Source organism: Salmo salar, chromosome ssa15 (assembly GCF_905237065.1).
Source record: "Salmo salar chromosome ssa15, Ssal_v3.1, whole genome shotgun sequence".
NCBI lineage: Eukaryota > Metazoa > Chordata > Actinopteri > Salmoniformes > Salmonidae > Salmo > Salmo salar.
Genome location: NC_059456.1, coordinates 63,795,443 through 63,818,089, shown reverse-complemented (window position 1 = coordinate 63,818,089; position 22,647 = coordinate 63,795,443). Strand labels below are relative to the sequence as shown.

The 22,647-nt window shown below is 44.8% G+C and overlaps 1 protein-coding gene across 6 annotated transcripts in view; it reads left to right on the top strand.

Annotated features, from left to right (window-relative positions):
• Positions 1 to 22,383, top strand: part of LOC106571893 (protein bicaudal D homolog 2) — a 74,606-nt gene extending 52,223 nt beyond the window's left edge. For 2 of the 6 annotated variants that reach the window (XM_014145427.2, XM_014145431.2), the window contains 8 exons: positions 1,543 to 1,695; positions 4,223 to 4,437; positions 4,567 to 4,813; positions 6,506 to 6,763; positions 6,857 to 7,060; positions 7,242 to 7,766; positions 8,309 to 8,460; positions 16,443 to 22,383. In XM_014145427.2, the coding sequence (XP_014000902.1) occupies positions 1,543 to 1,695; positions 4,223 to 4,437; positions 4,567 to 4,813; positions 6,506 to 6,763; positions 6,857 to 7,060; positions 7,242 to 7,766; positions 8,309 to 8,460; positions 16,443 to 16,806 (2,118 nt within the window). In that variant the 3' untranslated portion in view covers positions 16,807 to 22,383. The remainder of the gene's footprint in view (positions 1 to 1,542; positions 1,696 to 4,222; positions 4,438 to 4,566; positions 4,814 to 6,505; positions 6,764 to 6,856; positions 7,061 to 7,241; positions 7,767 to 8,308; positions 8,461 to 16,442) is intronic. The other 4 variants (XM_014145430.2, XR_006759223.1, XM_014145432.2 and 1 more) reach the window with 4 other exon arrangements.
• Positions 22,384 to 22,647: the final 264 nt, after the last annotated feature.

Genomic DNA, 22,647 nt, shown 5'->3' with positions numbered 1-22,647 from the left:
GAATATTCATGAGCCTTCACCCAACCATCAGTATCAATCGGGCGCTGGACTTAGTGATTAATTATTACACAGCGCTAATGAGGAGCATGTTCTTCTTTCACCAGGGATTTTGCTTTGCTCTGAATATGTAATGTTATCTGTAAGCTAAGCTAATAATGGCATGAAGTCGTATTAGATGAATAATGGAGAGTAAAAAAGAACAATTGGTTGATTGTGTTAAAGTGATGAGTCAAATTACTAAGATGTTTTCGGAGTTTACATTTCGAACTCTTCTCTCACCCACACACCACACACAATAACAGAATCAGAGAGAGCACACTGCGCAGCTGAACTCACACTCATTCTCAAAGTCAATGCATTCATGCACAAAACTGATAACTACAGAGAACAGATTGCACATGCTCTCTTTCAAAGTCACACACACATACACTAGCGTTCGAAAGTTTGGGGTCACTTAGAAATGTCCTTGTTTTTGAAAGAAAATCACATTTTTTTGTCCATTAAAATAACATCAAATTGATCAGAAATACAGTGTAGACATTGTTAATGTTGTAAATGACTATTGTAGCTGGAAACGGCAGATTTTTATATGGAATATCTACATAGGTGTACAGAGGCCCATTATCAGCAACCATCACTCCTGTGTTCCAATGGCATGCTGTGTTAGCTTATCCAAGTTTATAATTTTAATAGGCCAATTGATCATTAGAAAACCCTTTTGCAATTATGTTAGCACATCTGAAAACTGTACTTCTGATTAAAGAAGCAATAAAACTGGCCAATGGTAGTGTACATTCAGAGTAAGCACCACACACCCCTTTGCTGAGTATCTCCTTACTGTAAAGCTTTTATGTTGCCTAACCGTCAGACTCAGGTTTCCTGCATTTGTCAGATAAGGGCTGGCTGGCTGGGATGGGTAGTGATGGGGGACGGCAAGGGAAGGTTCATGGGTGGTGGTAGGGGAGTTGATCGAGTCTACCGGAGGGGGAGGAAGGGGTGTGGAGGAGGACAGACAGGGGGACGGAGAGGGACGGTGAGGACACAGGCTTGCCGCTCTGCAGGGCATATCTGATCCTGTTGGCTTTGAGCCTGTCAGTCTGTCACTGCAGGAGGAGGGGGCAGGGAGAGATCTCTGACTCGTTTACTGTGCCTTCCTGTGTCAGAGCTTTTGTCACCATCTGGGAGATAAGTGTGGTGCTCTCGCTGTGGTGCAATCAGAACTGGCAGACAGGCACCCTGTGGCCCGACGCCCATAGAGAAACCTGGCGCCTAGATACACACACACACACACACACACACACACACACACACACACACACACACACACACACACACACACACACACACACACACACACACACACACAGTGTATACACGCTGAGCGAGGCTAGATGGGTGCACAAACTTATCCAGCCAGATTGGCTGTATTAAAACACTCGCACAAAAGCCAAAAATATGGTTCACTGACAATATTTCTTATTTTTTGTCCCTTTCCATCCCTCTCTCCTCTTCTCCCTCTGTCCCTGTAATTCACTCCTACAGAACAGCCAGGTGGTGGAGCTGCAACGGACCAGTCTGCGTGATGACATCAAGGAGTATAAGTTCCGGGAGGCACGTCTGCTGCAGGACTACACAGAGCTGGAGGAGGAGAACATCTCCCTGCAGAAACAGGTCTCCATGCTCAAACAGACCCAGGTAAGGATTAACACAACTACACTGTGAGAGGGGGGAGGTAGTGAGACTCGGGGTGGGGCACGGGGGATGGTAGGAGAACAGGAAAGGGAACATGTTCCTGCAGAAACAGGTCTCCATGCTCAAACAGACCCAGGTAAGGATTAACACAACTACACTGTGAGAGGGGGGAGGTAGTGAGACTCGGGGTGGGGCACGGGGGATGGTAGGAGAACAGGAAAGGGAACATGTTCCTGCAGAAACAGGTCTCCATGCTCAAACAGACCCAGGTAAGGATTAACACAACTACACTGTGAGAGGGGGGAGGTAGTGAGACTCGGGGTGGGGCACGGGGGATGGTAGGAGAACAGGAAAGGGAACATGTTCCTGCAGAAACAGGTCTCCATGCTCAAACAGACCCAGGTAAGGATTAACACAACTACACTGTGAGAGGGGGGAGGTAGTGAGACTCGGGGTGGGGCACGGGGGATGGTAGGAGAACAGGAAAGGGAACATGTTCCTGCAGAAACAGGTCTCCATGCTCAAACAGACCCAGGTAAGGATTAACACAACTACACTGTGAGAGGGGGGATGTAGTGAGACTCGGGGTGGGGCACGGGGGATGGTAGGAGAACAGGAAAGGGAACATGTTCCTGCAGAAACAGGTCTCCATGCTCAAACAGACCCAGGTAAGGATTAACACAACTACACTGTGAGAGGGGGGGAGGTAGTGAGACTCGGGGTGGGGCACGGGGGATGGTAGGAGAACAGGAAAGGGAACATGTTCCTTCAGAAACAGGTCTCCATGCTCAAACAGACCCAGGTAAGGATTAACACAACTACACTGTGAGAGGGGGGGAGGTAGTGAGACTCGGGGTGGGGCACGGGGGATGGTAGGAGAACAGGAAAGGGAACATGTTCCTTCAGAAACAGGTCTCCATGCTCAAACAGACCCAGGTAAGGATTAACACAACTACACTGTGAGAGGGGGGAGGTAGTGAGACTCGGGGTGGGGCACGGGGGATGGTAGGAGAACAGGAAAGGGAACATGTTCCTGCAGAAACAGGTCTCCATGCTCAAACAGACCCAGGTAAGGATTAACACAACTACACTGTGAGAGGGGGGAGGTAGTGAGACTCGGGGTGGGGCACGGGGGATGGTAGGAGAACAGGAAAGGGAACATGTTCCTGCAGAAACAGGTCTCCATGCTCAAACAGACCCAGGTAAGGATTAACACAACTACACTGTGAGAGGGGGAGGTAGTGAGACTCGGGGTGGGGCACGGGGGATGGTAGGAGAACAGGAAAGGGAACATGTTCCTTCAGAAACAGGTCTCCATGCTCAAACAGACCCAGGTAAGGATTAACACAACTACACTGTGAGAGGGGGGAGGTAGTGAGACTCGGGGTGGGGCACGGGGGATGGTAGGAGAACAGGAAAGGGAACATGTTCCTTCAGAAACAGGTCTCCATGCTCAAACAGACCCAGGTAAGGATTAACACAACTACACTGTGAGAGGGGGGAGGTAGTGAGACTCGGGGTGGGGCACGGGGGATGGTAGGAGAACAGGAAAGGGAACATGTTCCTTCAGAAACAGGTCTCCTTGCTCAAACAGAGGATTAGGGTGGGGCTAGATGGAATGGGGAATGGGAAGGAAAATTAGAAAAGATCAACCCACCTTTTATATGTACTCCCTCACTTCTGCAGGCTACTCCTCCACTCACACTTCATTATGAACCCCTCCTCACTACAATTATCTGCATTTAGCTGAAACTGCTCATTAGGCTCAGTTAACCCAATAGCTGCAGGCTCTCTGAACCAAGGCATTGCACTACTGTCTACTACACATCCCAGTCTATGTGCAACCCCCAGTTTTCCATGTTCACACACCATAGACCTCTACCTGTATTATCCAGTTTCTGCTGCCACAGCCCAAACAAGCCCTGGAATACACTGATTTAATTCAGATTAGAGAAACCACGCTCAGATGTAATAAAGAGATTAGGCTTTATGTGGAGACCTATTTGCGCCCGGAGAGAGCGGGAGCAACTTGATTGTAACACAGTTTAAATGGTGTGTTTCTGATAGCTAGCTTTCCCTCTCCGTAGACCACAGAGACACAAAGAGAGAGAGAGAGACACAGAGTTGCAAAGCAAATACTCTGATTTTCATTCACACTGATGGCAAGAGTAAAACCAGACACGAAATATAAGAGAATCTACAAATAGGGGATTTCCTTTTGAAATAGATTTTTATGTGGGAACTGCTAACACTCTCCATCTGCCCTATATGAAGGGATTATGTTTGTTAAATTTAGAGGAATGAATTTAAAACAAAGACCTGTAGGATATAGTTTTAATTGGCCAATTACAGTACCAAATCCTATTTAGATGAAAAGACAATAAAAAAGGCAATTTTGCACTTTTAAAAGCCCTCATTTTATGGTGACAAAATTAGTTGATTAAACCAGTATGGCATCCTATTTGCATTTCTCTCATATAAGCCCCCGCCCTTCTGCTTTGACACATTCTTGTCTGTCCCGCCCCTACAGGTGGAGTTTGAGGGTCTGAAGCACGAGATTCGTCGTCTGGAGGAGGATACCCAGTTCCTGAACAGCCAATTGGAGGACGCCATCCGCCTGAAGGAGATTGCAGAGCGACAGCTAGGGGAAGCGCTGGAGACCATCAAGACTGAGCGCGAGCACAAGGCCGCCCTGAGGAAAGAGCTCTCCCACTACATGAGCATAGGAGACTCTATGTACCACAGGTACACACACAATCAAAGTCACACCTCATGCATCCACCAAAGCCTTAGACAAAATAATATAGTATGAACTGTTATGAGAATAACAGTGAACTTCATGTTTTCATGTTCTGGTACTCTCCCTCTCACCAGTCCCCTCAGCATCTCTCTGGATGGACTCAAGTTCAGCGATGACGCTGCCACGGAACCCAACAACGACGAAGCTCTCCATGGTTACGAGAACGGCTTCAGCAAGCTGGCCAACGCCATTGCTGAGGACAACCGTGCGTTTGCGCACAAGAAGGGTGACCTGTTCCGTCCCGTCCCCAGCCTGGTAGATGACCTGCTGAGTGAACTGAACATCTCTGAGATCCAGAAACTCAAACAGCAGCTGCTGCAGGTATGTAGCTACACCCTACAAACCGTTCATTCATTGAGTATGATAGGGTTAACAGTGAGGTATATCCAGCTGCTGCAGCTTTAACCATAGTAGGTCATTCATTCAGTGACTCTGTTTACACGGTGTATGATATGAATGACACCAAGGTTTGAAATATACAATACACATTGATACTCAAATAATGTTCAAAACTAACTTTGATAGCCACGTGGGTCCAGTGGTTCTTTTGGCCAGGCTGCACGCCTCTGAATCCCGTTAGGGGGAGCAAATCCTGTAGGACACACCCCCAGGATGTCACACACACACATACACACACCCATCACAGTGTTAGGCCATCTGTCAGAACATCAGAACGCCTCAACTGTCTCCATGGTTACCAGTGTGTGTACTGATTGGATACCTGTGGGTGAAAAGACTAAAGACCTTAGGACCTGGGTCTTCCTACCCCAAACACAATTATGTTTTAATGTTGTCCCAGGGTTGCCTAGATGTTACCATAGTATTGCTTTAGTATAAGTACCGTGACATTTAACCTGTTCTGGTCCTTTGGTACTGAATCTCATGGGCAGCAGCAGGTGTTAGTGTTCAGCATTAAGCCAAAATAGTGTACACCAGCCCTCTGGATCTTTTCTCCATTGGCAGTCCATTCCACAGATCACTGGCGGGAATTGCAACAGGGAAACCCAAACCTTTTTACTCAGTAATTCAGCTGCTCCAATGCTCTTCCCTTTCTCCTCGTCCTATCGATCACAGACTGAATAATCGCTCGCAGCAGGTCACCCTACTCCTCAGTTGCAGTAGAATCCATACCCCCACTGTGCAATCAGATCCAAAATGGCTTGGCATTACCAACAAGTTTGTCAAGGTCATCAACGAGAATTAGGGAGGGGGACAGATTAGGTGGAGAAGGGGGGGTGGGGTATGTCAAGTGGTATTCTTAGTGTCAATATCATCACATAATTATGTTTTTATATACTGTGCTTAAAGATACAGTATGCTGAGAGCTAAAAGTACCTTCCTATACCTATCTTGGCTAGTATTCTAAATAGATATTAATTAAACCATGTTCTCTTTTTAAGTCCTGTCATTGATCACTCATTCATCACAGCTGAATAATAGATTAATGTAAACAGGAATGTGATACTAATTATTGGCACACACCGAGCCTCTTAAAATAGCTCTGTGCTGCTGAGGCCTGCACTGCTCTGTGTGAGCACTTATGTGTGTAAGTGGACCCTGGTCCCTCTGCCAACAAAGAATTGAACCCAGTCCAGACTTCTCCAAGGTCACCTAGGCTCTGAATTGGCAGTTCTCTCCTTGCCCTCTAATGCTGTGGTTGGTTGGGCACAGAGACACACTGCCTTTGGTAACATACTGCAGCCCCCTCAGTTAGCCCCGAAAACCTCCAGAGATGTTATACTGCAGCCACCTCAGTTAGCCCCTAAAACGTCCAGAGATGTTATTTGGAAAAACAGCCACCTTTGTCATCCTTTAGGACAATCATATGCATTGGGTAGAGAAGAAGAGGGATAGCCAAACACAATGAAATGGGAAGATTAAACCTGCATAATTATGCCTAAATGGTCATCTGTCTATAATTTCTGTCAGTCTTTTTTCTGTCTGGACACTTGTAACATTACTTAACTTACCAAATGAATACATCTGTCTTATGCGCCGTCTCCCCTTGTCTAGATGGAGCGTGAGAAGGTGTCTCTGATGTCCACGCTGCAGGACTCTCAGAAGCAGCTGGAGCAGGCCCACGGGGCCCTAGAGGAGCACCAGGAGAAGGTCAGCCGCCTCAGCGAGAACCTCAATGCCATCCGGAGGCTCCAGGCCAGCAAGGAGCGCCAGTCAGCCCTGGACAACGAGAAGGAGCGCGACAGTAACGACGATGGAGACTACTACGAGGTGGACATCAACGGACCCGAGATCCTGGAGTGCAAGTACAAGGTAACGGAACATGTATACACACATACACAGATGTTGAAGCTACTGTATTCCTAAAACTCTGGCTATTCCTAACTCTGCCTCTGGTTGTCTCAGGTTGCAGTGTCGGAGGCAGGTGAGCTAAAGGAGGAGTTGAAGACCCTGAAGGCAGAGTACCAGTCCTGTCAGTCACGCTACGAGGAGGAGCGAGGCCGTCTGGAGACTGATGTCACGGCCCTGGGAGAGAAGCTGTCCTCCCTGGAGAAGACCAGCCGTGTGGAGAGAGAGGAGAAGGCCATCCTGGTGAAGGAGCTGCGCAAGGTGAGAAACACTTCCATGATACAGTGCCCCTAATATCTTAGGCTAGTTCATGTTTTTTTTGTGGTGTTATATTGATGAATGGTTATCTGTAGTCGATTCTTTTCACTTTTCTCCGTGTAGGATTTCTCTCTTCAATGAAATTGTATTAATTGACAAAGTTTCTCTCTTTCTATCTGTAAAGGTGAGTGACGTGGCGGGCGAGTCCCAGGGCAGCCTGAACGTGGCGCAGGACGAGCTGGTCACCTTCAGCGAGGAGCTGGCCACCCTCTACAACCACGTGTGCATGTGCAACAACGAAACTCCCAACCGCATCATGCTCGACTTCTACAAGGAAGGCAAGGGCGGGCGCACGAGTCCCGAAGGTCGCGGCCGCCGCTCCCCCATCCTGCTCACCAAGGGCCTGTTCCCCGTCCCCGATGCTGCCGACAGCGCCTCGTCCCCTGTCTCCTCTTCCCCCTCGCCCCGGGAGCCAATGAACGTGTACAACCTGGTGGCCATCATCCGGGACCAGATCAAGCACCTGCAGCTGGCGGTGGACCGCACCACAGAGCTGTCCCGTCAGAGGGTGGCGTCTCTGGAGCTTGGCGCCGTGGCTGATAAGGACAAGGAGGCCTGCATGGAGGAGATCCTCAAACTCAAGTCCCTGCTCAGCACCAAGAGGGAGCAGATCGCTACACTGAGGACCGTGCTCAAAGCCAACAAACAGGTCAGATACTGAACCTCCATGTTTGTATTTCCCTCCCCTAAGAATCAGTCGGGAGACTGAGGCAGGGAGGTGGCTGTCTAAAGCCTCTTCAGCTGTCGTAGCAAATGCACTGCAGCCAAGATTCATAACAAAACAACATGGAGAGACAGCTGGTGGCTGTGAGTGTTTGTGTGTGTCTGTGTGCTTGTGTCTGTTTCTGTGTGTGTCTATGTGATAGAGTTAAAAAAAGATGAAAGCTTACTAAAGCAGACACTCTCTAACAGCCCAGAACCCTAATGTTTGTGTGTCCAGTTGCTGTCAGATCTTTGAAGAGGGTGTGTGTTCCTCAGCTCCTGAATCTGACTCTCAGATAAAAGCCTCTCATAAAGAAACACACCTGTAGTCTTTAAATCCAGCCAGCTCCCCACCGAACTGCTCCCCACTGAACCTTCAAAGGTCACGCACTAAAACAGACTCTAATGACATAAAGCTGCAGGAAAAAGACTCAAAATGACCCATTTTTTCGTTGGTCTGACCGTTGTTGTGTTGTGTCCCCCCTACAGACGGCTGAGGTGGCGCTGGCCAATCTGAAGAGTAAGTATGAGAACGAGAAGGCCATGGTGACGGAGACCATGATGAAACTGAGGAATGAGCTGAAGGCCCTGAAGGAGGACGCCGCTACCTTCTCCTCACTCCGAGCTATGTTCGCCACACGGTAAGAGGAGTACATTGTCACGCGCCCTGTTTAAAACAAGTTAGGAACTAGTGATGGGAGAAAAAAATCTCTACAGTTACGTATCGCAATATTATATCAATATTTGACTCCCAAGAATCGATTTGTAAAAAAAATCTATTAAAAAAAGAAGTTGTTTTTGGTACTGTAGGTAGCATAAGCTTGCGCTAGTCAACTGTACCTGCGCCAAAACTCCAGTATTTTTCATCCTTGTTCTCCGTCTCCTTTTTAAATAGTGAGCCAACATGTTTTTAGAACTTTTATTTCCCTGACTGATCAAAACTCATTTTCTCATGCTCTCTCGTCTCTCTGAAACAGACATATAGTGAGCAATATGTTTGGAACACCAAATCGCAATAAAATCGCAGTATCGAATCGCAATACATATAGAATCATGAGAATCACAATACATAGCACATCGGCACCTAAGTATCGTATCGTGAGGTCCCCAGCCCTATTAGGAACACACTATTAGACTCCTAGTTTAGAACACACATTTTAACATGTTATCACATACCTTAGCCACACAGTAAGAGAGTAGTCAGTCACCCATGATCCAAGAACACGCCTTGACACGTGCTCCGTCTATATACTATAACAGATTAATCTGTGCATATGAGATTAGGCTCTCTCGTTCCTTTATGCTTTGTTTGCCACACTACAAGACAAGTACTATACCTACCTAGCTTATCTACAGAAATAAACCCATCATACCAAAAGAAAAGCACTGCATAAAAAAACAATATCATTACAATATGTTTACATACAGTTTATATTGTTTACATACATATGTATGTAGCCTACTAAAACGCTGTCGCCATTGAAATTAAATGGAAAGATTTATTGACCAAAACACCTAGAAGTCCCAGTGTCCATCTGACCACTTTTGCTATGTTAACCTAGCAGTAACACCACAGACACACCATCCTAAGACCACACTCGCGACAACCACAAGGTAAATCTGTGTTTAATACCACATGGTAAGCCATATTTACCATATGCTAACGACGTGAACATAGCATGCTTTTAATAACCGACAGGTTTAATAGGAGTGTTGTTTTTCTTTGTGAATCTGGGCCAGTGGAGGATGGCCATACGACGGACACATCTCTAATCTGTAATAATTACTATGCTGGAGAAGCAGTGTTTTATGACCAGTGACTGCTTATCAGATGGAGGGGCTACGTTAACCCCTTGCTGGCTAAGCCTGCTGATTCCCATAAGAAGCAGGCCAAAGGTTCCCCTTATAATCCCTACCTCGACCTGGTCCGGATAACTACCTCAGATACAATGTACTCTAGTTTCACCATAGTCTCACTGTACTTCTTCCTCCTGAAGGAGTGTGTGTTTCTGCTGGGGGTCTATGTTGGTGGGAGTGTGACAATGACTATGAGTGTGTGTGCAATGTGTGTACACTATATACAAGCATGTAGCCCACTGCACATTCTTGTGGTACTTTGTTTGCTCTGTTGTTTTGATGTGGAGCTCAGTTCGTCCTCCCTTCTCCTGCAAACCCTCCCTGAACCAGATGGCAGTGAGGCAGTCTCTCTCTGTCTTTAAGACTCCTCCACTTACAGCAAAGTTCATATCAAGCTGTGCAGAAAGGAGAAGGAGAGGGCAGGAGAGAAGGGAGGGCTGCACTATCCATAGAGAGTGTGCACTCGGCACCCCTCATATTTACAGTGGAGTAATGCTACGGTATATCTGCACTCCCAGTCCATTAGCTGGTCTTATTGAGAAATTCTATGTAACTGTAGTAGCTTATCGATTAACACGGCGGAGAAAACTGTCTTCCTCTGCAAATATGGGTGTGTTTCTGTTGTCATAACGATTTGGTGCAGTGCAGGGCCAGATGGTCTGTTGATGCGGGTGTTAAGCCATCCCTCTGAAGACATGAGAGGAAATCAGCTCTCACTGAGCACCTCAGAGGAAGCCATTTTGAAAATAACTGGCATTCTGCTTAGAATAACTTTCACTGACCAATCAGGGTTTCAAACCAAGTGTTCTTTAAGAGGTACTGGCTATTAGCAGCAGAGCGAGGGTGGTAGATATGATACAGAGGAAAATGGCAGCGCCAGAGAGGCACGCATGTTAAATGTGCCTTTCCCTTGTCCCTCTTTGCTGTCGTAAGAGACTGAAGATGCTCATAACACAACATAACAAAACAAAACAAAACATAGCTCAACTCTGCTCAGGGGGCCACAGGAAATCCCTCAGTCTTTACCTTGTGTGGTGATTTCTATGTGCCTTAGATATAATTCATGTTCTGTTTTTGCTACCCCCTATATTATGGTTGTCACGAGACCAGTATTGCGATACTACAATGGCAAAAAGCACAAAGCAGACTAAACTCTTTGGTCCTTTAAAAAACCTACTGTATGTAAAGTTTTGTGCTATAGGAAATCCACTTCATGTTTTGTTTCCTTGCCACGATACCGCTGAGTATCGCAATACTGTTATCGTGACAACCCTACCCTATATACTGCACTATAGGGAATAGGGATCCATTTTGGATGCAGCCTCAGTATGTTCTGGGCAGTGTACAGCCTGGGTATTCGTAGTGGTGTTCATTCAGGTCCTTCTGGAGCCTGTACGTATTGGTATGCTAATTTTGGCCTATAGAATGATGGTGGGGAAGGAGGGGGGAGGCCTCTTTGAAAGGCTTTAAGAGGCAGAGGGATGTGATTGACCCACGTTTCCCACACTCCCCCTGTTTCTTCCCTCGCTCCCCTCATCCATCCTCACAGCAAAACACAAGGCCCTCTACCCTACAGAGAGAGAGGGAGTCTTTCATTTAAGCTTCTCGACAGGGGCTAATTTGAGTCTTTCTCATGGTTATTCCATCTTTGACATACTCTGTCGACTTAAATGTAGATTTGGGGATTCCTGAGATTTTCAGTGGACTGCCTTAGTTTCGAGTGTGTGGCCTCAAAGTGAGAGAGTTAGAGTGAATGGAGTGGGACTGATTGAATGTGCAAATCTCTGTGTGACTCTTTTGTATAATGCAAGCTCCTAATATGTGTATTCTGTGTCAGTTTGTACGTCTCCATCTTGTGTATGTGTGTTGTACTCCAGCTGTGGACTGTGTTATTTAGTTTACAGTAAGACCCAGTCTCTTACATTCTTAAGACCAGTGCTTCTTTTGGAAATTGGGAGGTGCCGGGAAAAAAAAGTGAGCAAGAGAGAGGGGTGTGGGGGAGTTCTGAGCTGTAGTCCTTAAATGCTTTCCAGTTTCACTGACTCACCCAATGATGCGCAGCTCACTCGTTGGTGATGGCCGATGCGCTCGTGCCAAAAGCCTCTCTCTCTCTCGTTTTACTTTGTAAAACAATATTTGGAAGTTGATCAAATATTTTGCGTCTTCTCTTTTCAGCAGGAGCCATTCGCTTTCCAACCTTTGTTTTCCCTCGATTGTTTTTTAAATGTTGCGTAAGGCCTGTTTTTTCTGCATGCTGTTTATTCACTGACAGATTTGTAGTGGGTTCCCGACTGTAGGCTATTCGTTGTTATTGGACTACAATCCACAGCCAGGCAATAAAAAAAAAAAAAAGCTATTGATCCTCTGTGGCTAAATTATAGGCCTTATCATTGTGTAGTAGGCTATTCTGAGTGATTAAAACATTTTCTGAACAGACAGTAGTAATTCTATAACTTTGGCAAATGTATTTCAATTTATCATGGGTGCTGCAGTTCCACCAGAACCCTTTGCGCGGGTATGATTCTATAAGTAAATAAATGATGAAGTGCACCGCTGGAGAGTTACAGGCTCATGTTTATCAGAGCAGAGCGGGAGAGAGATCGTAGAAAGTTAATCTCATTCTAGTTATGTGAGAGATACAGTCGTGCTCACACAGCCACGGCCACCCGTTGGTCTCAAACATACAAATATTAGGCCAGGACTTAAAATCAACTTTTTCACATTACGTTTTTTTGTGGGGGCAGGACAATTAACGAAGAGGCAACTCATATGAACGTTGATCGCTTTTATTATCATTTTTACATTTAAAAAAGTGAGAAGGAAAAATCATGCCACGAAAGTTACCGGATCCGGCCAAATAGATTCCGCACCAAAACAGTTGAAAATGGAGAGGTGCAGGATTGGACTCCAATTAAGCACTGCCTGAACATGCCTGCTCTTAGCAGGCTCTAGGCACTATACATGCAACGAATCAAACAGCCTTCCCCCAGTCAAATTGAACAGGCACACACTCTCATTCTATCTCTTTGTGTTTCTCTGATTCCCATTTTGTTCTTACTTTCATTGTTGGTTATTTTATTCCTTCTTTATCTCCCCTCTCCTCCCTCCTAAATCCTCTCACTCAACCTCCTCCACAATGACCAATGCTGTTCCCACATAGCCAGAGAACAGCTGAGGCGAGTGTGTGTCTGTGTTCACACTCCATGTGACAAACAAATGTGCTGTAGTGCTGTGTTTCTACACAGGAGTCTGCTGAGGGCAGGACGGCTCATAATAACCTTTCCACTTATTCCGCTCCAGCCATTACCACGTGCCCGTCCTCCCCAATTAAGATGCCACCAACCTCCTGTGGTATGTGCCTGTCAGTGTAGTCCATACCCTTCCCTATGAACGTTTCATCGTGTTTCATGCAGTGCGTGGGTGTGGATATGAGTGTATGCTGTGCACGTTATACTCTGAGAGCATGTGTGTGCAGTAAGCCTGTATGTGTCTCGTGACCCGTGGCTACTGTAGATCATCTGAGACATGGAGCCTCTGTTCCACACTACTCTGAATGTGGAGACTGTTCTTCTACAAAGGGCCAGCCGCCACCCAGGGCCATTGTGGCCCTCCAGTCCCTCTCTATCAGGCCAAGAAGGGCCCCATTGTATCCCTTCATCCCTAGAATGGAAGCCCATATTTTTTCCCGGGAAAACCCACGCCCTCTTTCACCCTCCACCCAGCATGGCTGGTCCATCTTAAAGGGCACTGCGACCCCTGGGAACCCCCCCATTCGCCATCTCACACTGGGTCAAATGAAGCTGCACTGATCCCCTTTGTCTGGGTGTGTCCCCCAGTGGGAGTCCGACTGCACGCCCACGAGGGGGGGCTGGGTTTGTGTTTGTGTATGTGGGGGAGAGGATGTATACATCATGGGGAGCGCCCATGTGCAATAACACAACTCTTCAACGAGCCTATGTGACGTATGAGAAGACGCACTGGGCACAGACATCAGTTCAACTTTCGACTCCTTGTAAAGTCCATGCCCTGATGAATTGAGGCTGTTCTGAGGGCAAAAGGGGGTGCAACTCAATATTAGGAAGGTGTTCCTAATGTCTTTTCCACTCATTGTAGATTGTAATTGACACTTGGAAGTGTAGAGGAAACATTTCAATCCACCAGATAGAACAGGGAGTGTTTTTGTCCCACATTTAGATTCAGAGTAACCTATAATTGCCCTTATATAGACTGTTCTTGTCCTGCAGGTAGGACTGAAGGAGTGTTCTGAGATGCCAGGAATTTCATTCCAATGTGGGTTATGCTGAATGACAGCTGGAAGGCAAGGTGGTGTACTGCACAGATCTCTGCAGAGGTGTGGCTACCATTATCACTGGGGAATGTCATCTCAGATCGCTGTGTCAGCAGGATGGAGACAGGTGGGGGGGGGTGGAGTGACTGCAGGTACCGAGAGTAGATGAGTTTGAAAAAAGGCTAGAGAGAGGCAGACAGAGAAGAGGACATTAAGAGAGGAGGGTGGAGGAAGGATGATGGAGATATAAATGAAGGATGGAGGGAGGATGACAGAGAGATGTAATATGAAGGTGCAGAGAAAGGAAAGAGAGGTAGAGAGAGTGAAGGGCAGAATGATTAATAATGAAAGAGGAAGGGTGTAGCAGGTGGACAGTGATATGAACCCCTGCCTCTACATTCCAGGCAGCATGACCTAGTTTTTTGGATCTGCGTGGAGAGATGGAGAGAGAGAGATGACAGGAGAGTTAATATCTTGTGCTATTTCACACTAACGTGAGAGGCAGAATTGATATTTGATGTTATATTACACTGATGCTAGAGAAAGAGTGGAGAGAGTTGTTTGAGTGATAGTGAGAGGAAGGAAAATCTCAGTTTGGTGAGTATTTCTTCCATACATTTCTTTGCACCTCTCTTGTTTGCTCTCTCCCTTAGCCCACTCCTAAAGTGACGCAGGGGGGGATCTTGGAGTTGGGTTAAAGCTTTCCTCCTTTGTGTGTGATCTATTATTAACTTACTCTGTGCTCAGACTCCTCATATTGTCATGCAGACAGACGTCCGGGTAGAGCTGCTTTCAACCTCAGCCCTCAGCCTCGCTGTTCATGAATGTTAATTACACCAATAGGGGTTATAGTCAACATCAACACAGCCCACATAAACCCCAACCCCGGGATACATTCAAATGGGATATATGTTCAGCCATTAAACTCTGCGTATATATGCATACTGTGTTTGGATATTAGCAGTACAAAGTGAATCATGCGTAGCTGGGCTTTTAGTGAATAGTAAATACATCTCAACATTTTCTACTGCCCCAGTGCAATACAGATGAGGTCTTAAGTGAGTCTTGTGGGGGTGAAATGAGTTCCTACTGTTCTTACTTGAATAGGATGTTTATAGTGCTGAGCATTAACCAACCTTTTTGTTATTTTTTCACCTACATCTTTCAATTATTTGGATTTAAAACATATTTCCTGCAATTCTACACAGTTTGTCGTAAGGTGCAGAGAAATGTTGCAGTTTTAAAGCAAATGTTCTTGCAATTCAATACATTTTGCCATGTCTAATGTTTATTCATATCATATTTTAGTGACTCGAACATTACGACAAAGTCTATGGGCAAAAAGAACTAGCTAAAAAACATTAGCTAACATGGGATAGTTGATCTGGACATTTCTGACAAGTTATAAATAGCTCTCTAAGGTATGCAATGACTAACATGACTCATGATGAGGAACTGATGATGCACTACCCAATTTAGTAATGTCACCTTGTGCATTCTACTATTACAACAAAGAGTAAGTTCCTTTAAAGTTTGGGAACCACTGGTTTAAGTGATTGATAGTGTTCAGCAGTCATAAAAGTATGCCATATTTACATTGAAAAACTACAAAATTGGGATTTTGTCAGAAGCAGCTCTATTTTGTCAGGAAACAGCTCTATAGAGATGAGGTGATGACTTGAAATAAAACAAATGTAATATACACAACAGCTTAACATTTTTATTAATGTGACGTAATGTGAATAAATTATGGTTAATATGTGATAAGCAGTAATGGGCATTCACAACCATCATGTGACTTATATTAGTTGTTTTATTCTGTATTGTTACAGCATTCAACCCACATAATGCATAGTGCATTTCATGTTTAAAAAAAGTATCAAAACCGAAATCGAAAACCATGATTATTTTTTCATAATCGAACCGAAACCGAACTGACCTCCAAAAAGCACTTATCGCTCAGCACAAAAAAGTTTAGGACAGAGAGGTTTCCAGGGAGAAGAGAGTGGTGCTGGGGAGATGGAGAGATAGTCTGAAGAAATGGTAGACTGCCGGATGGCAAGGCTCTGGTAGACACCTCAAGGGCTTTATCTGGTGGAGAAGACGGGCACTGGGGAAGTACGTCAAAGGTCAAGACGAATGTAGGTTAAGCCTTTTTTCTTGCATTGATTTTCAGTGGGCTTGAAGGTCAGTGAAATCCATCTGAAATAGCCACAGACAATATGAACAGTCAGATTGGAGATCCAGACCATTACCAATGGTAGTGATCCATACAGACCACAGTCACTGTCAGATCACTGTGCCTTTGACTGTTAACACTGGAGGTTTCTACTGCCACCTATTGGATGGCTAGTGAAAATGCAGTAAATGTTTAAGGACTGGAATCTCACTGACGTTGGAGACAAATGCCTTATTCTAATGTGATCTCTCTCCCTCCATCCCTCTCTCTCTCTCTCTCTCTCCCTCCTTCTACTGTAGCTGTGACGAGTATGTGACTCAGCTGGATGAGATGCAGAGACAGCTGTCTGCGGCAGAGGATGAGAAGAAGACCCTGAACTCCCTCCTCCGTATGGCCATCCAGCAGAAGCTAGCCCTGACCCAGCGCTTGGAGGACCTGGAGTTTGACACCGAGCAGACCCGCCGCGGGGGCAAACCTAAAGGCAGGACCACCAACGGCAGGACCACCAACGGCCAGACCAACACCGCCAACAACCCCCACGTAAGTCACGGGCTCACCTGCGCCGGCATCGGTCGCCCCAGTGAGCCCAACATCATGCCCAACGGCATCCTGGGAGGCCCAGTGGTCTTCTGCAGCGAGAAGTACAAGATCTACTGCGACTGAAGCGGCTGCATTGTCAGCATGGGACTGCTGTGTACAGAGGGGAGGAGCCCGAGGTCCTCCCCTGATTTAGTGTTAAAGAGCACTACTACGCTCGCTTAGCTCCCTGCCTGCTCAGCCTGCAGCCTCATAGCGCCTGGTGTATGTCTAAACTATAGTACATACTTATGCCTATGGCCACGTAAGGCCACTCACGCCTGCTAGTGTAAACGCTTAGGGGAATGCAGATGTGTATGTACTGTACCGTACAGTACAGTGTGCCCTAGAAGTGGGATTGTAGTAGACATAATGTATGGCATGTGGATATGGCCTCAACCGGCCGCCGTTGGGCTTCTGTGGATATTATGGGGTGTCTCTTCTTTCTGCCGTCATGGTGCTGTACTTGATGATGTAAAAGGTGGCAGCTTTTGTGCTTAGTGTGTTCTGACCCCCCTGAGTATATTGCCTGGTAACCATAATGCATTTGGGGGGTGGGGACTTGTGAAGAGGGTGTCACTTTTAGGGTCATGTGACAGAAGTTGACGTCCTCTCCTCGTTTTGCTTGCCTGTTGGCGTTGGTGCTCCTTTGATAAAGCCCCCGCTCCTCTTCCCCTTTCTCTCCTGGCCCCCCAGGACTGAGCCAGCCCCAGCAACCCACTGACCAATCAGGTTGCTCATTAATGTTTACATAAACAAATTAAACAAAACAATATGCAAACTCCCCGTGCTGTTGCTAGGGAGCCCAGTGTGATTTGCTGGATTTTCTAACTGAAATTCTAAATTCTCAAAGCGGGTTGGCTGATAATTAATGATGTCGGAGGTGGGCGGTAAAGGAGCACCTAAGACCACAGGGGTTTAATTTCAAGATCCTTTAAGCTGTACACCAACGCGGCAGAGTCAGGCAGTCCAATCGCATGGCTTTGCAGCTGAAAATGCTACTGAGCTTTATAGCCGTTTTTCTCTGTAAACAGGTGTGTCGCAGCACATGCACATGTGCTACAGGGCTCTACATTTGAACCAGAGCAGTTATTTAACGTCTGCAGAAACAAACAGGGCTATTCCATGTGACCCAGTATATGTCATATTGGTGGATTCTCGCAGAGCCATATTACTTAAGAACGAAAGAAAATGATCAAATAACTGTGAACAGATACAATATAGTTTTGATTGATGGTGATTTTTGTAATAACAGAAAAGATCCTAAAAGAGCACAAAAATCAATGGCACCCAGATCTGGATCATAATTCTACAAACAAAACCGACCAATATCCCTCGGCAAAGTGCCTGTCGACACAAACACTTGAAATTAGCTACATCTATCTTTCTATCTATCGATGTAAAGCCCTGTCTTTGTATCTGTCAGCCTAATGCTGATCTCTCTTCCTCTCTCTCCCTGTTGCTTCTCTCTTTCTCTTTTGGGAGGCCCTTTTGAGCTCTCAAATGAACTATGTGTGGTTATGTGGCTGAAAACCCTGTCCTACTCATGTCTCTAACCTGTGGTTCGTCGCTTTGTTGTCATGACAACCCCTCTCTCTTTTAGATTGTCAGCAGCTTGCTCGCCCTGCAACGCCACTCTCCTTTTAAGTAGAGAGGGGGATTGTGGGGAAAAACCCTGAATATTGTCAGGTAACGTCCTTGCGCACGTGTGTTCTGGAACCCTGCCTGTGTGTGTGTGTGTGTGTGTGTGTGTGTGTGTGTGTGTGTGTGTGTGTGTGTGTGTGTGTGTAATCTCAGCTCCGACACTGAGGTGAAAGACCCTTGTGTGTATGTTGTTTTCTCCAAATATTGCAAATAGATTCATTTCTGAGATGCTGTGTGGATGTGAGAGGACAACCAATGTACTGTCTTTATTGTCCCAAAAAAAGCTTTAACCCTTGCAATCTAGCGCCAGGCAGATTAAAAAACTGATGTGGGGCTTGTGTTAGATAAATCCATGTAATGCATACACGTTGTTAGCTTTATGATGCTAAAAGCAGGGTTGACGCGAGGAGATTCTTGAAGATTAATTCAATTATGCTTTTTCTACCAGTAACCTATATAAAACTATATATTCTTAATAATACGATCGTAATCAGGTTCTAATCTTCTAGGATACTCCTAGGCCACCTCTCTCGGATATAGAGAGGGAGAGCTTTGGTTCCTCAGAACGAGGTACATCCTCAACCCTGCTTGAGTTGAGTATGTGCTGCGCTGCCCTACAAGGCCTTTAGTCACACCACACAGTATGGAGACAAGGCTATCGCTCACATCAGAGAAAAACCTCCACGGGAGGGAAAATCACTATTCTGTTCTTGTTCCACTTAAGCGACAGTGATAGATTCACACTTTGTATCAGTTTGCGCTGGGTGTAGAGAGTAGTAGAGGAGAGAGAAGTAATACTGGTGTTTAAAAGCACCTACGGCTGGAGAGCTGAGAAAGACGAGCTCTCTCAGCTGATTCTGAACATGATTTTGATACTGTGTTTGGGGAAATGAGTTCCAGGGTTTTCTGAGGGAGATGCTCTAAAATGACAAATATTTATTTACATGAGGTTTTTGTTTGACTACTTTGTCTCTAAGTGTGGTATTTTACCAGTGGACATTGATTCAAATTAGTTGACCCTCTAACCCTGTTCCCTTGTGTAGGCTCTATAGATTCACTGAATAATCTATATATTTAATAATCCAGGATGTGATTGTGGCTAGAGAGACCCTCCCTAGTTCTCTTGGTTTAGTTTGAAATCAATGTCTGTTTATCTGGTGTCATCAATAGAATGCCACCAGAATAAGCTCCTCCTACCTCTGCCTTTAGGCTCCGCCCACTTCACCTTTGAGTTCTCTCACACGCTCTTCGTCTGATTCCTGATTGGTTGAATGCCTGCATGCTAAAAAAAACACCCACCCATTCTCATTAACCTGCATGCCATTAAGGAAAGCCCCTCCTATAACTGACCTGGTTCTGGGGTGTGGTTTAAACTCTTGGGGCTCATCATGTGTTTTGGAGGTGTCAAAGGTCATGGTACTTGTGAAGTCATCAGCTTCTTGCACTCACTGGTCTTCCTCATGCAGTAGTGCTTTTTTATATCGGCTCCTCTGAAACATATTGACACAATGTTGATATGACAGTCTGCTTCAGGACAACTAACCCAGTTTGCACCAACCGGTAGTTAGTAGCTACTGTAACTAACTGGGGCTTCGGTGTACATTTTTTTACTCTTCCTTATTTCGTGTTTTTGATTGGAATGAAATTATTTCTGAGCAAGTTAACATCTCTCTAATGTACCAATAATGCACATTTTTATGATTTCTTTGTTTCTCCGTTTTGCAGTAATTTAATTCTGCCCGGATGAGGATCCTCCAACACAGGATCCTCTCACAATGCCGACGTCACATTCATTGTGCAGAAAACAGATAGCCCTATAGGCCAAGATTATGAAACCCACTTCAAGACTAAAAAGATCAAATGAAATCTCTGATATGAAAATCAAATATTCCTCCAGGTTGCCCTTTAACTCGCTATATAGCATGACCTCTATGTCCTATGCATGGGAATGAACAGGTATTTCACATTTCCCAGCGCTGCTGCCGATGCTCACAAGTACAGTGAACTCTGCCCTCCTCATGAAATGATGATCAGAGTTTGTGATTGGCGGAGTTATCCCTCCAATGAGAAGCCAGGGGAACCGTTGTCTTTTCTCAATGTAAATCAACCAACTGTTTTGTCTGGTTTTATCTTTCTTGTTTTAGTTTCTTTGTTTTCTTTAACCTGTGCACTTTTATTATAGGATTATATAACTTTATATTATTAACCTAGGAAAGGTTTGTAGTGCTATGGTTTGTGACTTATTTAGTCAAGTATACACATATATTAGTAGGAATATATTTCCTCCTGTATATTGTCTCTTTGTACCATCTACAGAGACCATTTACTCTCCTAAAGTCTCACCGCAAACCAGAATCCATCTATTGGTATTGTGCGTCTGAGAATTGATCCATCTGAATAACCACCCTTTTATTGCCATCATATTACTTTATTATGCTGTTGGTTTGATTTTTATGTATGTTCTACTGCCATGTTCTAAACAAAATCCAGGGTGAGCTAATTCTGGGGTTTTCATGTATTTATTATTCCTAGGAATAGTTCAAAGATAACGCGCAGAAACTTGACGACGCTCTGACTCATAAAATGGTAAGAAGTTCTTGGGGGAAAAAATGGAGTGACAAAATGATTTTGTTTTTTCCATCTTCTTACCAGGGGTGTCACACTGATAAGGGATCACTGGCTCACATAATTCTCTGCAAGTGCAACGATTAAATTCCAAATTGGAATTGTTTAATTCTCTCTTTGTTTATCGTGCCAAATCTTGGTACACCGTTTAGGTTTGAAAAGAATCAAGAATCAGAAAGACAAGCCGTACATCAGTGAGAAAGGTGTAGTTTGGGGCTGTGGCTTTCTGCTGAAGCGCTACCCGGGTTTTGCTTTGGGTTTGTTTTGTTCTTCGTTCTGACCAGTAGTGCCTTTCATTGTTTCAAGGGAGAATTGTAGACTAGTACTTTGTTCATTTTTTAGGGGAGGAGTTTGGGTTGAATGACTTTGTGAGCAGCAATAAATGCAAAGAGGAGTAGCCCTTTTTGCAGGAGTGAGATGATCGTTTTGAAATTAGCTCAATTCAACTGATATTGTATTGAATTCTGCAGGTCAGTGATCCCAACAGCAAATTCAGGGGTGTTGAGAAATTGTAGTTTTTTTATTATCAAACTTTGGGAACCAAAAGAAATCCCTTTGGCCTCATTTTGAACAAAATGTTCCAAACACCACTGTGTGTTTGTGCAGATCAGTGTACTATTGGAAACATCGACATGATCTCTAGCTTTGTATGGTGAAGGTAATGTAATATCTATAGTATTGTTGGCAAATGTGCAGAGAGCACATTTTCTCTTTTATTTGTTTTTGTTTTTTTATTCTTGAATCTTTTTTTACGTCATATATTAAAGTGTTGTGATTTCAGGAAATAGAAAACAGATTTTGCATCAACAAGCTTGAATAGTGCCATCATAGCCAATGCTTGTTTGTTGAGGCGTAAAACGTTATCAATACGGTTCAGAAGCTAAAAATACGGAGAAAATAAAGTGCAATTTAAATGCTGTTTTACAAGGAAAATAAAAGTTTTCTGTTTGCTGGAAGCGATAGCATTGTGATAATACACTAGCCGTGCAAACTTTATATTGTCATATTGTGTTTCAGTATTGATCCATATTGAGTTTGATACCTTTATATGAAATAACGACTTCATCTGTATGTTGGTATTTATTTGGATTGTCATACAGTACTGTATTCTTATCAATAATGTGCATTTTATTAGTGGCATATTGATTAAAACTTATTGTCATATGCATGTTTTTCAGTCATGGGAACCTTTACACAGAAAATCGAAAACAAACCTATAACTTTGGAGATGCTGAAAAAGTGAAAAAATAAAATGATGAAAAAATGAGTTTAGTCTAATGTATTACTGCTGAGCTAATCCTATGAAAGTGTTTGGTTTTGTTTTCCTATAGAGAGGTGTTATGTCTGTGTAAAGGTAGTCATACTGGTTCAAATCAATAAATGTGACTAAAAAGACAAAGTGTCCCGTGTGTATTTTCATCCCAAACTTTCCCACTGTAAGTAAATTAAGAGTTAATTGTGGAGCCAGTCTGATGCTGCAGGCTCCCCCCCAGAAGATCCCCAGCTGGGAAACAGAATGAGGGAGAACTGAGGGGGGACTTCCCAGCTGTCTGTAAAGACTCCATGACATGATCAAATTTCACACAATGCACAAAATTCTTCCACCCCCACCTTCTGTCTGACTCCCCCTCTTTTTCCTCTCTCCCTGCCCTCATCCTT